The 18,950-nt window shown below is 45.4% G+C and overlaps 1 protein-coding gene across 1 annotated transcript; it reads left to right on the top strand.

The window, feature by feature from the left end:
- Window positions 1-9,705: 9,705 nt before the first annotated feature.
- On the top strand, window positions 9,706-11,427 carry LOC132890322 (general transcription factor II-I repeat domain-containing protein 2A-like). Its single transcript, XM_060927134.1, has one exon. It carries the CDS (start codon window positions 9,706-9,708, stop codon window positions 11,425-11,427), a length of 1,722 nt encoding a protein of 573 aa, XP_060783117.1.
- The last annotated feature ends 7,523 nt before the right edge of the window (window positions 11,428-18,950 follow it).

Genomic DNA, 18,950 nt, shown 5'->3' with positions numbered 1-18,950 from the left:
ATCGAAATTTCACTTTATACCCACGCTCCACTTGACTGATGATTAATATAAATTGCACAGAAGGCAGGAGTGAAATCTGAAGTTTATATCTTCTAAATGTTGTGCATGCACAGGAGCACTAATCCCACGTTTTATTTCATTATTACTCACACAAACCCAGTCTCAGGTTCCCTTCCTTTCTTGTGACCTGAAAAGAAGTGCTGTCGAGCAGACACTGTGTGTTCATGATGATGACTGATATTTTTAGAAGATGCTGAGATGTTTGAAGTGAAGCTAACTGCTGAAAGCAAAGCCTCCTGAGATGTGAATTTGGGTGAAATGTGTGCACGTGTCAGGATCTCGGAGCTCACAGGCTGTGGTGTGATAACAGTTTGGTAATCGTGTGGCTGTTGTTTTCCTTTTCTATGTAAGGAATATGGTGCATACATGCGCACACACACACACACACACACACACACACTTGATCCTAATCACACACTCACCATGCAGACTGAATTTTCAGCCTCAATAATGTTTTCTCAAGACTTCGGCTCTCAAGTCAAAGGAGTCCTCGGCTTAAAGAGGCAACTGAAGAACTCTTAAGGGTCCGATAAATATATAATTGATGGAACACCGGGCGCTGAATGCTTTTGAACAGCAGGAGGAAACCGGAGAACCCAGAGGAACCCATGCACACATGGGAATAACATGCAAAATACCTACAATAAAGACAGGAACCTGAGCTCAGGATCAAACCTGAGACTGTGGAAGTGTGAGACTGATCATCTGATCATTATCTGATTCCAGCAGTTATCGGATCGGGTTATTCAGCTGGTCATGTACTGTCTGTAGTATATGGAATACCATTTATTTACACTCTTCGACTAAAGTCATGTGTTAAAACCTGGAGTCAGTTGTCATGATGTCATCCGAGTGCACATACACACCTTGATCAGAATACTGGCAAAAAAAACAAAAAAATATATTTTCTGACATGAAATTACATCATTAAAAATGTCATTATAATTTTATACCCCTTTTGTGGAAAATTATTGTTTCTGATTGGTGAAAATAAAAAAAAAAATAATAATGATCACTGCACCCTGATATCACGTCAGTTATTGAACTGTCACCATGACAACAAGCACAGGCAATACTATAAGCACAGCTAAATGAAAATAATGAGAAAAAATAATAATAATGTGGCTTTTACACACCACATAATGACTTATGGCTGATGGTGCATGGAAATATTTTTTATTAAAAAGTTAAGAAAAAGAGCAAGAGCAATGACGATGAGATGTAACCATAGCAACAATCATATAACAGTAATGTATTCAAATGTGGGTGGGGCTATGATGTCTGTTCAATGACATTATAATGAGTTTAATTACAAGGAAGCAAAACACATAACAAGGCAACACATAACAATCATAAACACTGGTTAGAAGTGAGTGAAAAAAATGATGAATAATTATCAGCGTGCTCCTTTGCCTCCATCTTGTCGTGTTTTCTTTTTTATATTCGAGACAATAGCTCTTACATGGAGTAATAACAAATGTTAGAATAAGTCATGTGACTGGAAACTAATAAACAGCAGGGTGTTGTGGTGATGGAGGTTATTGTGACGACCCCACGGTTCATTAGCGACGCAGCGTTGTGGATGATGATCAACGTGAAGGAGGTGTGTCCACTGTGGATGACAGACAAAGGTCACATCTCCTTTATTGTGTCTGTCAGTCTCAGTGAAGTAGGCATGAATTGTGTGCATGCCAGTCAAAGTAAAGGAGGTGTAGCTTCAGCATTTATCAGTCCCAGTGAAGGAGGTACACAAAACCATATCACAGTATCACTGTATCACTGGATCACTGAATCACACTCTATCACTGTTTCACTGAATCTCACTGAATCACACTGTATCACTGAATTGCACTGTATCACTGATTCGCTGAATCACACTATCACTGAATCACGCTGTATCACTGAATCTCACTGAATCACACGGTATCACTGTATCACTGAATCTCACTGAATCACACTGTATCACTGAATTGCACTGTATCACTGATTCACTGAATCACACTATCACTGAATCACACTGTATCACTGTATCACTAAATCTCACTGAATCACAGTGTATCACTGAATCTCACTGAATCACACTGTATCACTGAATTGCACTATATCACTGATTCACTGAATCACACTATCACTGAATCACACTGTATCACTGAATCTCACTGAATCACACGGTATCACTGTATCACTGAATCTCACTGAATCACACTGTATCACTGAATCACACTATCACTGAATTGCACTGTATCACTGAATCACTGAATCACACTGTATCACTGTATCACTGAATCACACTGTATCACTGTATCACTGAATCTCACTGAATCACTGTATCACTGAATCTCACTGAATCATACTGTATCACTGAATCTCACTGTATCACTGAATTGCACTGTATCACTGATTCACTGAATCACACTGTATCACTGGATCACTGAATCACACTGTATCACACTGTATCACTGAATCATATTGTATCACTGATTCACTGAATCACACTGTATCACTGAATCACACTGTATCACTGAATCTCACTGAATCACACTGAATCTCAGTGAATCACACTGTATCACTGTATCACTGAATCACACAGGATCACTGAATCACACTGGATCACTGAATCACACTGGATCACTGTATTACTGAATCTCACTGAATCACACGGTATCACTATCACTGAATCACACTGTATCACTGGATCACTGAATCACACTGTATCACACTGTATCACTGAATCATATTGTATCACTGATTCACTGAATCACACTGTATCACTGAATCACACTGTATCACTGAATCTCACTGAATCACACTGAATCTCAGTGAATCACACTGTATCACTCTATCACTGAATCACACAGGATCACTGAATCACACTGGATCACTGAATCACACTGGATCACTGTATTACTGAATCTCACTGAATCACACTATCACTGGATCACTGAATCACACTGGATCACTGAATCTCACTGAATCACACGGTATCGCTGTATCACTGAATCTCACTGAATCACACTGTATCACTGAATCTCACTGAATCACACTGGATCACTGAATCACACTGGATCACACTGGATCACTGAATCTCACTGAATCACACTGTATCACTGAATCGCACTGTATCACTGATTCACTGAATGACACTGTATCACTGAATCACACTGGATCACTGAATCACACTATCATTGAATCTTACTGAATCACACTATCACTGTATCACTGAATCACACTATCACTGGATCACTGAATCATACTGTATCACTAGATCAGTGAATCTCACTGAATCACAGAATCACACTGTATTACTGAATTGCACTATATCACTGATTCACTGAATCACACTATTACTGAATCACACTGTGTCACTAAATCTCACTGAATCACACGGTATCACTGAATCACACTGTATCACTGGATCATTGAACCACACTGTATCACTGAATCTCACTGAATCACACTGTATCACTGAATCGCACTGTATCACTGATTCACTGAATGACACTATCACTGAATCACACTGGATCACTGAATCACACTGGATCACTGAATCACACTATCATTGAATCTTACTGAATCACACTATCACTGGATCACTGAATCATACAGTATCACTAGGTCAGTGAATCTCACTGAATCACAGAATCACACTGTATCACTGAATCACTGGATCACTGAATCTCACTGAATCACACTATCACTGAATCACACTGTATCACTGAAACACTGAATCACACTGGATCACTGAATCACACTGTATCACTGAATCTCACTGAATCACACTGGATCACTGAATCACACTATCACTGGATCACTGAATCACATTGTATCACTGGATCACTGAATCACACTGTGTCACTGGATCACTGAATCACACTATCACTATCAGTGAATCTCACTGAATCACACTGTATCACTGAATCACACTGTCTCACTGTATCACTGAATCACACTATCACTGGATCACTGAATCACACTGTATCACTGAATCGCACTGTATCACTGAATCTCACTGAATCACACCGTATCACTGAATCACTGAATCACACTGGATCACTGAATCACACTGGATCACTGGATCACTGAATCACACTGTATCACTGTGTTACGGCTGCCACCGTGTGGACCTGGTGGAGCCTTTGTGTGCGTGTTTCTTGCTGTGCTCCTTCTCATAGGATGGAGGTGCTGGGCTCTGATTGGCCTCGAGTGTGGGAGGCGGGAGGAGTAGCTGAACCGGCACCAGGATGTGTATGACTGCGATTGGCTGACCAGCCCCGACGTACCGCCAACTAGACGACACGATTCTCAGTATCCCCGCTATTTAAACTGGGAGTGGCACAGTCTCCGAGCGGGTTTTTTTTTGTTGTTGTTGTATGAATTGTATTGACTGTAAGCTCGCATGGTTATTTCGAAAACTCATACATGTTAACAGTGGTTAACTTGTTCAGGAGTGTGGAGGTCGGTATAATTGTTTTGGGACTGGGCAGGGACTAGTTTAGCTTTAGCACTGATTGCATTCACTTGAGACGATTTCTGTTAATCACACTAGTTAGGGGTGCTGTTTTATGTGTTTTTTTTTTGTTATTGACTGCTGAATTAGGGGCAGCACGGTGGTGTAGTGGTTAACGCTGTCGCCTCACAGCAAGAAAGTCCTGGGTTCGAGCCCCGGGGCCGGCGAGGGCCTTTCTGTGTGGAGTTTGCATGTTCTCCCCGTGTCCGCGTGGGTTTCCTCCGGGTGCTCCGGTTTCCCCCACAGTCCAAAGACATGCAGGTTAGGTTAACTGGTGACTCTAAATTGAGCGTAGGTGTGAATGTGAGTGTGAATGGTTGTCTGTGTCTATGTGTCAGCCCTGTGATGACCTGGCGACTTGTCCAGGGTGAACCCCGCCTTTCACCCGTAGTCAGCTGGGATAGGCTCCAGCTTGCCTGCGACCCTGTAGAAGGATAAAGCGGCTAGAGATAATGAGATGAGATGAGACTGCTGAATTAGATAGTGGTTTTTTTTTGTTTTCCATTTTGTTTGATAAGACTAGTATAGGCTCCGTTTGGAGTTCCCTTTTTTTATATTTATTTGTTCTTTTAAACAGCACTCGTTTGCCCTTTGTTCCCTTTTACCTCACCTCCTTTTGTTATCACAATTTGAATTTTCAATTAATAAATATCCTTTGTTTATTACCATTCCCAGCTGGTTTTATGTTACTTCTCAATACCCCTTTGAGCTGGGTCATAACACACTGAATCACTGGATCACACTGTATCACTGAATCACACTGGATCACTGAATCACAGTGTATCACTGAATCTCACTGAATCACACTGTATCACTGAATCACACTATCACTGGATCATTGAATCACTGAATCACACTATCACTGGATCACTGAATCACACTGTATCACCGAATTACTGGATCACTGAATCACACTATCACTGAATCACACTGTATCACTGAATCACACTGGATCACTGAATCACATTGTATCACTGAATCACTGATTCACACTGTATCACTGAATCACACTGTATCACTGAATCTCACTGAATCTCATTGAATCTCACTGTATCACTGAGTCACACTGCATCAGTGAATCACTGAATCTCACTGAATCACACTATCACTGAATCACTGGATCACTGAATCTCACTGAATCAGACTGTCAACGAATCCCACTGTCAATGAAGCACACTATCACACTGTATCACCAAACCACAGGGAATCATGAAATCACACTGACACTGGCATGGTGGTGTAGTAGTTAACACTGTCGCCTCACAGCAAGAAGGTTTCAGGTTCAAACCTCACGGCCGACGGGGGCCTTTCTGTGTGGAGTTTGCATGTTCTCCCTGTGTCTGTGTGAGTTTCCTCCCACTAACTCCACTGTATCATTGAATCATACTGTCACTGAATCACATTGTTTCACTGAATCACATCACTGAATCACTGCCTCAATGAATCACATTGTACCACGGAATCACTGTCTCACCGAATCACACTGTATCACTAAGTTACACTGTATCACCGAATCACATCATTGAATCACATTGTATCACTGTCTCACTGAATCACACTGTATCACTAAGTCGCACTGCCTCACTGAATCACATTGTATCACTGAATCACTGCATCTTTGAATCACACTGCATCACTGAATCACATTGTATCACTGAATCACTGCCTCACTGAATCACATTGTCAGTAAATCACTGCATCGTTGAATCACACTGAATCAAATTGTATCACTACAACACTGAATCACACTGTATCATGAAGTCACACTGCATCACTGAATCACATTGTATCGTTGAATCACTGCCTCACTGAATCAAATTGTATCACTGAATCACATTTTATCACTGCATCACTGAAGCACACTGTATCATGAAGTCACACTGCATCACTGAATCATATTGTATCACTGCATCACTGAAGCACACTATCACTGCCTCACTAAATCACACTGTATCACTGAATCACTGTCTCACTGAATCACATTGTATCACTGAATCACTGTCTCACTGAATCATATTGTATCACTGCATCACTGAAGCACACTGTATCACTGCCTCACTGAATCATATTGTATCACTGAATCACACTGTATCACAAAGTCACACTGCATCACTGAATCATATTGTATCACTGAATCACTGTCTCACTGAATCACATTGTATCACTGAATCACTGTCTCACTGAATCATACTGTATCACTGCATCACTGAAGCACACTGTATCACTGCCTCACTGAATCACATTGTATCACTGAATCACATTTTATCACTGCATCACTGAAGCACACTGTATCATGAAGTCACACTGCATCACTGAATCATATTGTATCACTGCATCACTGAAGCACACTGTATCACTGCCTCACTAAATCACACTGTATCACTGAATCACTGTCTCACTGAATCACATTGTATCACTGAATCACTGTCTCACTGAATCATATTGTATCACTGCATCACTGAAGCACACTGTATCACATTGTATCACTGAATCACACTGTATCACAAAGTCACACTGCATCACTGAATCATATTGTATCACTGAATCACTGTCTCACCGAATCACACTGTATCACTGAATCATTGCATCATTAAATCATATTGAATCACTGAATCACAGTATATCACTGAATCATATTGCATCACACTGTATCACTGAAACACTGTCATGAAATCACACTTGCATCTTGCATCAGAACAGCTCTATGTGAATCGATATGAATCATCTCATCTGGGACAGACAGAAACACAGCACAAGCATCAAGGTCAAATCCATGGTGTCTTGTATCGATCTTGATGCCAATGGGTGACGTTGCCATGGTTCTCAATAGCTGTTAAAAAATAATCTCCATTTTTCTTCCTTTTTATAAAGACCTTAAGGGACATGGGGGCTCATCTGCTCTCAGCAGGCCATCACAACTCCAGCATGCATGAATCATCAGAGATCGAGATCTGGGGTTTAGGGATCGTCTGTTCTCCTGCCAGCGAGTCGGAACCAGCGGGGCACTACAGATTGTGTGGTCAGGTGGCTGCTGGTGTTGATTTGGAAAAGAAGTAGTGAGAAAGAGAGTGGACTAGAGAGGAAGTCCAATCCTGTCACTTCAGAGGGCGCACTGAGGTGTCATCCTTCACTAATGAAGTGAGTTCACTGGAGTGAATACTGCATCCAGGAAAGAAAGAAAGAAAGAAAGAAAGAAAGAAAGAAAGAAAGAAAGAAAGAAAGAAAGAAAGAAAGAAAGAAAAACCAGAAAAACCAGAACGGCTGAGAAAATATACTAAAGCTCTCTTCCTGTTTAACACAAAAGCACATGTAGAATAATAAATGACCCATTTGACACCATTCGTGGGTGAAAGGAAGCTGAATAAAACTAATTCTGTATGTCTGATTTCAGAAGACCAGGATTTGGAGTCATGAGTTCTGATCACAACTTCAAAATGAATGTTTTACCGCCATCTGGTGGACAAACCCATAAATTACATTTAAATCCCAAATTCCACAGCAAACCCTACTAATCAACAGTCAACCCTAATGATCTGACTGATTCTGGTCAGGAGTTAATTTCAAAATTAAAAAAAAAAAAAAAAAGATGGTAATTATGCAGTGTATGTTAATGATTCAGCAGAATCAGAGACGCATGTGCAATCCATCTTAAACTGACAGCTGTGGGAAAATTAGCGCCTCGATTTATGGATCTGAAGGCACGGCTAATTTCGCCTAATGGATCTGGAGTCATTTCTGTCATTATGTCTGTGTTAATTTAAAATCAGCTTGTTTTATGGAACACAGTTTAATTTTCTTCCATTAAAGATGCCTTATGTGAGTAATATTCAAACATTCGCACAGTGTGCGTTTGTTTTTATTCTGTTGGCATCAATTATGCATTTAAAAACATCTTAATCTTCAAAATACAAATATTACAAAGATACATTTCAAGGTCATTTTCCTCCAAGAGGCTTGCATAAGTATTCACCCCCCTTGAACCTTCACTCTGCACTGTACTGTTATAACCTGGAGGCCATTTCATGAATCTACGCAGAATATCCCATGATACTGAAGTTCGAGAATAAAATCAGTAGAGTTTGCTAAACTGTTTACAAATAAAAAAAATACACTACCGTTCAAAAGTTTGGGGTCACTTTGAAATGTCCTTATTTTTGAAAGAAAAGCACTGTTCTTTTCAATGAAGATCACTTTAAACTAATCAGAAATCCACTCTATACATTGCTAATGTGGTAAATGACTATTCTAGCTGCAAATGTCTGGTTTTTGGTGCAATATCTCCATAGGTGTATAGAGGCCCATTTCCAGCAACTCTCACTCCAGTGTTCTAATGGTACAATGTGTTTGCTCATTGCCTCAGAAGGCTAATGGATGATTAGAAAACCCTTGTACAATCATGTTAGCACAGCTGAAAACAGTTTAGCTCTTTACAGAAGCTATAAAACTGACCTTCCTTTGAGCAGATTGAGTTTCTGGAGCATCACATTTGTGGGGTCGATTAAATGCTCAAAATGGCCAGAAAAATGTCTTGACTATATTTTCTATTCATTTTACAACTTATGGTGGTAAATAAAAGTGCGACTTTTCATGGAAAACACAAAATTGTCTGAGTGACCCCAAACTTTTGAATGGTAGTGTAAATGTGATAAGAGAAATATTAACCCCATTGCTGAAAATCTTAACCAGAAGTCGCAAAATTAGTTGAATGGACATGATGCATTAGAGCAGTGGTGCCCAACCAGTAGCCCGCGGTCGACCGGTCGCCCGCGGCCTGATCACAAGTCGTCCGCGGGAGGTTTGGGGGGGAAAAGAAAAAAAGGGGGGAAAACGGGAAAAAAAGCAATTTTCGCAACCGCACCGGCTGGCTGTATGTGTGTGCGTGTGCGCATGTGTAGTCTACCAGTGACACGTGCGTTATGGGAAATTGACAGCTGACCCCGGCAGTGGCCTAGTAACAGCAACGGGTTAACATGGCGGAGGGCCCGAGCAAACCGAAACGTCCCAAGACCTATCATTTTCACTCTGAATGGGAGGAAGATTATTTTTTTGTTTATTTTAATAAAGCGCCCATTTGTCTGATCTGCAATGCAAAGGTGGGATTGGCAAAAAAAGCGAATGTTGAGCGTCATTACAAGACGATGCACGCCGGGAAGTACGAGAAGGAATACCCCGCAAAAACCCCTTTACGTGCCGCAAGACTCAAGGAACTGAAAGCACGCCTGTCTGAGCAGCAGGCACAATTCACCAGACCTAATGAACAGTCGAAGGCCGCAACAATTGCTTCATATCGGGCTAGTCACATCCTTGCTAAACACAAGAAGCCATTCAAAGACGGCGAGGCGTGGAAGGAAGGCTTTCTGGAGGCCGCGGATAGCCTATTTGACGGCTTTAAAAATAAAACGGAGATCATGAAGGCGATTAAAGATGTACAAATGTCCCGCAATACCACTACAAAGCGATGTGAGGTAATGGCTGTGGACGTGGAGGAGCAGCTAAGAAAGGACATCGATGCATGTGAATGCTTCTCTCTGCAGTTTGATGAGTCAACTGATATGGTGGATGTGGCTCAGTTATGTGTTTTCATCAGAATGGTTTTCGAAGACATGAGCGCCAGGGAAGAGCTACTGACCATGTTGCCACTAAAAGGACAAACGAGAGGCGAGGATATTTTCAATGCCTTCATGACATTCGCCCGCGAGACAAAACTGCCGCTCTTTAAACTGATTTCTATAACCACTGACGGTGCCCCTGCTATGATAGGCCGCACAAATGGATTTATAGCACTGTGCAAGCAAAGTGAGTCTTTTCCAGACATTCTGAATTATCACTGTATTATCCACCAGCAAGCACTAAGCGGGAAGATCGTTCAAATGAAAGACGTGATGGATATCTGCATGAAGATTGTGTGTTCAGTGCGCGCCAGGAGTCTTCAGAGAAGGCTTTTCCGTGCACATCTGGTAGAAAGCGACGCTGAGCACACCGAGCTGCTGCTTCATACAGACGTCAGGTGGTTAAGCAGAGGGAAGTTTTTAGCCAGATTCACAGAGCTGCTGCCAGAAATCAAGGAATTCTTGAAGCTGTCTAAACATGCAGATTATCATGACAAGCTAAATGACCACCAGTGGCTTTTAGATTTATCTTTCCTCACCGACCTCACCCACGAACTCAATTTGTTGAATGTAGACCTGCAGGGTAAAGATAAAGACGTAGTCCAGATGATGAGTTCTGTGAACACTTTTAAAAGCAAGCTACAGCTCATGTCACGGCGGCTGCAGCAGCGCGACCTGCACACAAACTTTCCAAATATGCATGCTGAACTACAAAGTCAAGGTAAAAGGCTGACGCAACTTGATATTGACCGCTATATGGAGCATGTTCAGAACGTCTCGTCAGAATTTGAGCGGCGTTTTACTGACTTTGCGACCCTCGAACCTGTAGCAACCTACATGTGTAATCCGTTTGGTGCAAATGTTGCTGTTGGTGACATTGCTGACAAAGTCAAATCACTGTTCGATTTGGAACGCGATGTGATTGAAAACGAGATTCTAAAATTGCAAAATGACATTGTCATGAAAGCCAAATCAACATCGGCCCCGCCTGGAAAGCACGCAGCGTTCTGGGAGCTGCTGTTGGATGAGAAATACCCCAATCTCCGAAGATGTGCTTTAAACCTGACAGCTCTTTTTGGTTCCACTTATTTGTGCGAGTGTGCGTTCTCGCACATGAAAATTATAAAGTCCAAGTACCGATCAACAATGACTGACGACCACCTTGTAGCCTGCCTACGCCTTGCAATCAGTACCTACACTCCTGCCTACGAAAAGCTCGCCTCCTCCTCCCAGTGCCAGGTGTCCCACTAGCTGCCTCCGCTCTGCCCAGCGCATCGTCTCACCCAGCCCACAGGTAGGCAGTTATGGCTGTGTGTCTGTCTGTCTGTCTGTCTGTCTGTCTGTCTGTTATTATAAGAAGCGGCTCATTTTTTGGAGGATTGTTGTCTGCTGTCTGTGAATTATGCCAACAGTATTATTCTGCAACGTGTAATGTGGTCTGTGTGTGTCTGTTGTTATAGGAAGCGGCTCATTTGGAGGATTGTCTGCTGTCTGTGGAATTATGCCAATAGTATTGTTCTGCAACGTAATGGACTGTTCTGCAACTTGTAATGGACTTTTCAATTTCTGGCCTGTTCTGCCACCTGCAACTTGTGATGGACTGTTCTTATTATGATTGCATGGCAGTGTTTGTCCAAATCTGTTGTACTTATGTTTTACTGATGTAGGCCTACTTATAAGTCTGTCAACTTGTAGCCTACTTTATGCTTATGTGGACATAAAGTAAAGTGGTAAACAAAGTAGTATTGTGTTGTTGTGAAGTTACTGCAGGCTGGCGACGATGTTTGTGGTTTGAAATGTTGGTATTGGACTGGTAGACCCCGGAGGGGTTGGCTACTGAAAAGTAGACCTCGGGTCAAAAAAGGTTGGGCACCCCTGCATTAGAGTGTCACGTGATCTCAGTATAAAGACACCTGTTCCTGGAAAAGCTCAGAGTTTGTTTGAGAACATGAAGCATCATGAAGACCAAGGAGTTACCAAAGCAAGTCTGAGAGAACGTACTCTATATCAATCAGGGTTTGGTTATAAAAATATCCCAAACTTTGAACATCCTGCAGAATGACAGGAACGAGTCAAAGAAGCAACCAAGAGGCCGAGAACAACTCTGAAGGAGCTGGAAAGATCAACAACTCAGACTGGAGACGCTGTTGTATGAAATCCATAACCTGGTCACTTCATTAAACGTTTTTAAACATGGCCACATACAGTGGTGTCATCGAGTCACTAAACCTCGAGTCCAGTCTCAAGTCCCCAGTGTTCAAGTCCGAGACATTAAAAAAAAAGTGAGTCAAGTCCGAGAACAAGACTCCAACTGCACCATGTGACGGTGTCTGTTTCAGTGCCATTAACATTAGTTTGTTCCTGAACATGGTGTATGAACAGGTGAATGTGCTTCTCTTTATCAGGGAGGGTGAAGTATTCTGTCAGAGACGGTTGGGAGACGGATGTAAGTGCAGAAGGTGTGTTTATTAATACAAGTGAAGACGGTAAACAATCCAGAACGGCAGGCAAAATTGTAAAACAGTGAAACAGGCGATAGGTCGAGCGACGCACAAACAGGCGATCATAGACTCGGCAGGATCAAAGACGAGAAACAGGAAATCAGGGATCAGGAAACCAAACAAGGAAATAAGGCTCGGTAATGTGTCAGCAACGCAACTCAATACTTCGCAAAGTAAGTGTGTTTTCATAGTTTTTATATCAGCGCACTGATTGCGCCTTAATCCTGTACAGGTGCGAGTCATTTACAGTGCGTGCGAGAGTCCGCTTGGCGTGCGCGCTGTCCGGCACGCACCTGAGAGTCTATCTGATGTACGTGCCAAGGCGCACAGGTGTGACACTCTTACACAAAATTAGTACAAAAATTAACTTAGATATAAATATCTTACGTCAAATTATTATGACGTTACAAAAAACAAAGAAAAAATCAGAGTCCTCGTCTCCAATTTACGAGTCTGAATGCAGTTCATGCACGAGTCCGAGTCATCAGTGCTCAAGTCAAGTCATGAGTCCTTAAAATTAGGGCACGAGTCGGACTCGAGTACTACAAGCCTGGTTACAAGTCATCTGAGATCCTGTTTGGAGTTTGTGAACATCATGTTACAGACTCAACAAACGTAAAACAAGTTCTCGAGGCTGATGAGACCAAAACCGAACTCTGTGGCCGTGGATCAAAACACTACATTTGGCAGAAAGGAACCTCGACTGCCACTGTGAAGCATGGTGGTGGCAGCATCGTGTTCAGAGTTACCCCTGGCTTGTTGGTTCCTTCTCTGACTAATCGCCTCCTGATATCTCATCTATTAACTCCATTTCAAGTCCAAATCTCTGGATTATTCCATCAGTATTTCATTCAGTTCATTTTAAATATGATGAGTTTGAATTTCAAGTATTTTATGTATTTTGTAGAAGTCAAAACTAGTCGATATATTCAGGAAAAAAATTTGATTTCTCTGGCTGGAGAATGAATATAAAAACCTGTGTGTGTGTGTTTGTTTCTCATTTCAAAACTGACTCAGCTTGTAGAGAACAAGAGAGTTTCAGGGAACAGTGAAACGTCGGCACCTGGACCACAGAACAGTGGGTTTGGAAGAAACTTCATCATACTTGATGATTTAAGGTTGCAAAATGTGAACACGTCTGTGGCAGCGGGGGCGTGGTCAAGCATCGGTCTGTGACCGGAGGGCGGAGTCAGGGAAGGTAAGTGGCAGAATCACTGCACCTGATGTTGATTAATGTGTGTTTGTGTGTCTTCCCCAGTGACCACACCCTATTTAAGGAGAGAGCGAGAGCAGAGGAGAGCTCTCTCCCGAACCAGACACCAGATGTGTGTGTGCGAGTGTCTGTCTATGTGTTTTCAGAGAGATCACTGAAAAGTGTGAAAAATAAAAAGGTTTACGAAACTTAGTGCTGTCTTGCCGTCTTCTGTGCTCCTCCCACTCTTACAAACTGCCACAGCAGTGCCGGAACCCGGGAGCGTGGACCACAGAAGAAAGAACAGCCCCATGGAGTCCTCCCCTTTCACCGACCTGGTCCACGCCCTCGCCACGGCCCAGCAGAGCCAGCACCAGGCGCTAGTCACCCTCCGGAAGGAGCAAGAGCAACGGTTCGAGGCCCTGGTGTTGGCTCAGCAGGAAGATCGACAGGCGTTCCGGCACCTCCTTGCGTTGGCGGGGTCCACCACCTCCACCACCGCGGGCCCTTCCCACCTCACCCTAACAAAGATGGGCCCGCAGGACAACCCCGAGGCCTTCCTCACGCTCTTTGAGCAGGTAGCAGAGACCTCGGGATGGCCGGTGGAACAGCGCGGGGCGCGCCTCCTCCCCCTGCTAACGGGCGAGGCGCAGCTGGACGCACTACAGCTCCCCGCCGACCACCAGCTGGCCTACGCGGACCTTCGCCGGGCCATCCTCCAGCGTGTGGGGCGCACCCCTGAGCAAAAGCGACAGTGCTTCCACGCTTTGCGCTTGGAGGAAGTCAGCCGGCCATTCGCATTTGGCCAGCAACTCCGGGACGCCTGCTGGCGGTGGTTGAGGGCTGACAACCGCGACGCAGAGGGAATCATTGATCAGGTGGTACTGGAGCAGTTCATCGCTCACCTACCAGCAGGAACCGCAGAGTGGGTCCAGTGCCACCACCCGGCGTTGCTGGATCAGGCAATCGAGCTGGCGGAGGACCATTTGGCGGTTGTCCCGATGGCAGGACAGCAGACAACCTCTTCTTCCCTCTCCTCTCTCTCTCCCTCCCTCTCCTCCTGTGTCTCATCCTCGCCCCGTTCCCCCACCGAGGAGGCTGGGGCTGGCGCCACCCCAGCCGGCCTGCCACACCCGTGGTGCCTTCCCGTTTCTCCCTTCTGTGTCTATCTTTCCCCCCCCTCAGGTGAGTGAGCCCCAGAGCACCAGTGCAGAGAGGAAGCCCGGGCCGGTTTGCTGGCGCTGCGGGGAGCCGGGCCACCTCCAACAGCAGTGCTTGGTAATGGAGTTGAGCGCAGTGGTTCAGATCCCCAACGCACCAGGAGCTGCCCTCAATCGGGCCGGAGCGTATCGCATACCGGTGAGTGTCCAAGGGGATACATATCAGGCGTTGGTGGACTCTGGCTGTAATCAGACCTCAATCCACCAAAGCCTGGTGCAAGACGAGGCATTGGGGGGAGCACAATTGGTGAAGGTGTTGTGTGTGCACGGGGATCTTCACAACTACCCTTTAGTGTCGGTCCACATTCTTTTTCGAGAGGAAAAATTTAGAGTAAAGGCGGTGGTTAATCCTCGCCTTACCCACTCGATAATTTTGGGGACTGATTGGCCGGGATTTGGGGAATTAATGAGTCATTTACTGAAGAGTGGGTCCCGGTGTCGCATTGGCAGGAGCAGCTGTCACAGAGCCGTCTATGTCAGCTCCGCATCAGAGTGAAGAGCCGCCGGCTCCTCCTCTTTCTATTGGGGAATCCCTTGTGGATTTTCCATTAGAGCAGTCGCGAGACGAGACTCTGTGCCATGCGTTTGACCAAGTGAGAGTAATCGATGGTCAAACGCTCCAGCCAAACGCCACCCCGTCCTTTCCCTACTTCGCAATTATGAAGGATAGATTATGCCGAGTGACGCAGGACACTCAGACTAAAGAGCAAGTCACGCAGCTTTTGATTCCAAAGAGCCGCCGGGAATTGGTATTCCAGGCGGCTCACTTTAAGCCCATGGCTGGACACTTAGGGTAGGATAAGACACTAGCCCGAATAATGGCCCGGTTCTATTGGCCAGGGATTTGCAGCGATGTCCATAGGTGGTGTACGGCGTGCCGCGAATGCTAGTTAGTAAATCCAGCGGCCATTCCAAAAGCGCCTTTGCGCCCTCTCCCATTAATCAAGACCCCGTTCGAAAGAATTGGGATGAATCTCGTTGGGCCATTAGATCGGTCAACACGAGGGTACCGCTTTATATTAGTTCTGGTGGACTATGCAACGCGATACCCGGAAGCAGTGCCTCTTCGCAATATCTCAGCACGCAGTATTGCGGAAGTGCTCTTCCACGTCATCTCCCGAGTTGGAATCCCGAAAGAGATTCTGACTGACCAAGGCACCTCGTTTATGTCACGTACACTGAACAAACTGTATGGGTTGGTGGGTATTAAGCCGATCCGCACCAGCGTGTATCACCCACAAATGGATGGTTTAGTTGAATGGTTCAATCTCACCCTCAAGAATATAATTAAAAAATTCATAAGTGAGGACGCACGTAATTGGGATAAATGGCTCGAACCCTTGTTATTTGCAGTGCAAGAGGTCCCCCAAGCCTCCACGGGGTTCTCCCCGTTTGAACTGTTATATGGTCATAAGCCACGCGGCATTCTAGATGTGCTGCAAGAAAATTGGGAGGAGGGACCTTCACCAAGTAAAAATGAAATTCAATACGTTATGGATCTGCGCGCAAAACTCCACACACTCACACACCTAACCCAGGAGAATTTGCGGCAGGCCCAAGAACGGCAAACCCACCTGTACGACAGGGGTACGTGCCTTAGGGAGTTTGTACCGGGAGATAAAGTACTCGTACTGTTGCCCACATCGAGCTCCAAATTGATCGCCAAGTGGGAAGGACCCTTTGAGGTCACACGGCGAGTCGGGGACGTCGACTATGAGGTGAGGCGAATGGACAGGGGTGGGCGCTACAGATTTACCACCTCAATCTGCTCAAACTCTGGAACGAGGAGGTCCCCGTGGCGTTGGTGTCGGTGGTTCCGGAGAAGGCGGAGCTGGGGCCAGAGGTTCAAAAAGGAGCATTGGCATCACGTACCTCTCCGGTCCCCTGTGGAGACCACCTCTCCCCGACCCAACTCGCGGAGGTTGCCCAGTTGCAGACCGAGTTTTTGGACGTGTTCTCGCCCCTGCCCGGCTGCACCAACCTCATAGAGCACCACATTGAGACGCCCCCGGGGGTGGTAGTGCATAGCCACCCTTACAGGCTACCCGAACACAAGAAAAAAGTGGTTCGGGAAGAACTCGAGGCCATGCTCGAAATGGGCATCGTCGAGGAGTCCCACAGTGACTGGAGCAGCCTGGTGGTCTTGGTACCCAAGGCCGACGGGTCGGTCCGGTTCTGTGTAGACTATAGAAAAGTCAACGCGGTGTCTAAATTTGACGTGTACCAAATGCCTCGTATTGATGAGTTGCTCGATCGACTAGGCATGGCTCGCTTTTACTCGATACTGGATTTGACAAAGGGTTATTGGCAGATCCCCTTGACTCTATTATCCCGAGAAAAAACGGCCTTTTCCAAACCGTTTGGCTTACACCAGTTTGTCACACTTCCTTTTGGGCTGTTTGGGGTGCCCGCTATGTTTCGGCAGCTAATGGATAGGGTCCTCCGCCCACACGCCACCTATGCGGCAGCATACCTCGACGACATCATTATTCATAGTAATGACTGGCCGTGGCACCTACAACACCTGAGAGCCGTCCTTAGGTCGCTGAGGCGAGCGGGTCTCACAGCCAACCCGAAGAAGTGTGCGATTGGGCGGGTGGAAGTACGGTATCTGGGCTTCCACTTGGGCAACGGGCAGGTGCGTCCCCAAATTAACAAAACAGCAGCAATTGCGGCCTGCCCGAGGCCCAAGACCAAAAAGGGGGTGAGACATTTCCTGGGGCTGGCTGGCTACTATCGTAGGTTTATACCTAATTATTCGGACGTCACCAGCCCGCTGACTGATCTCACTAAAAAGGGGGCACCAGATCCGGTCCAGTGGATGGAGCAATGCCAGCGGGCTTTTTCTGAGGTGAAGGCTGCACTGTGTGGGGGGGGCCACTGTTACACTCCCCTGACTTTTCTCTCCCCTTTATGTTACAGACGGATGTGTCGGACAGAGGGCTGGGGGCTGTTTTGTCTCAGGAGGTGGAGGGGGAGGACCGCCCTGTGCTGTATATCAGTAGGAAGCTGTCGGTGCGTGAGGGGCGCTACAGCACTATTGAGAAGGAGTGCCTGGCAATCAAGTGGGCCGTCCTCGCCCTCCGTTACTACCTGCTGGGACGCCCTTTCACCCTCTGTTCGGACCACGCACCCCTCCAGTGACTCCACCGCATGAAGGATGCCAACGCGCGGATCACCCGTTGGTATCTGGCACTCCAACCCTTTAACTTCAAGGTGATCCACAGGCCGGGGGCGCAGATGGCCATGGCGGACTTCCTCTCCCATCGGGGGGGGGGGGGGGGGGGGTGTGTGTGTGTGTCGGCTGCAGGCCGGACAGCCACCCGGCCTGAGTCGGGCAGTGGGGGTATGTGGCAGCGGGGGCGTGGTCAAGCATCGGTCTGTGACCGGAGGGCGGAGTCAGGGAAGGTAAGTGGCAGAATCACTACACCTGATGTTGATTAACGTGTGTTTGTGTCTTCCCAGTGACCACGCCCTATTTAAGAAGAGAGCGAGATCAGAGGAGAGCTCTCTCCCGAACCAGACACCAGATGTGTGTGTGCGAGTGTCTGTCTATGTGTTTTTGGAGAGACCACTGAAAAGTGTGAAAAATAAAAAGGTTTACGAAACTTAGTTCTGTCTTGCCGTCTTCTGTGCTCCTCCCACTCTTACGAACTGCCACAACATCTATTAAATTACTGATTTATAACTAAATAAATTATGCTGTAAAGAGCAAAATGTGGATAAAAGTATCGAGATGATTCATAAAAATTAGTGATAAAAAATGATTCACCTTGACACAGATGCAAAATTTGTGTTCATACTTTTTTTTAATTAAAAATACAAAATAAACAAAAGTTAAAAAAAGAACATGGACACAGA

Source organism: Neoarius graeffei, chromosome 8, assembly GCF_027579695.1.
Source record: "Neoarius graeffei isolate fNeoGra1 chromosome 8, fNeoGra1.pri, whole genome shotgun sequence".
In the NCBI taxonomy this organism is placed as follows: domain Eukaryota; kingdom Metazoa; phylum Chordata; class Actinopteri; order Siluriformes; family Ariidae; genus Neoarius; species Neoarius graeffei.
The sequence above is the reverse complement of the archived record's forward strand: the minus strand, read 5'-3'. Positions and strand labels throughout refer to the sequence as shown.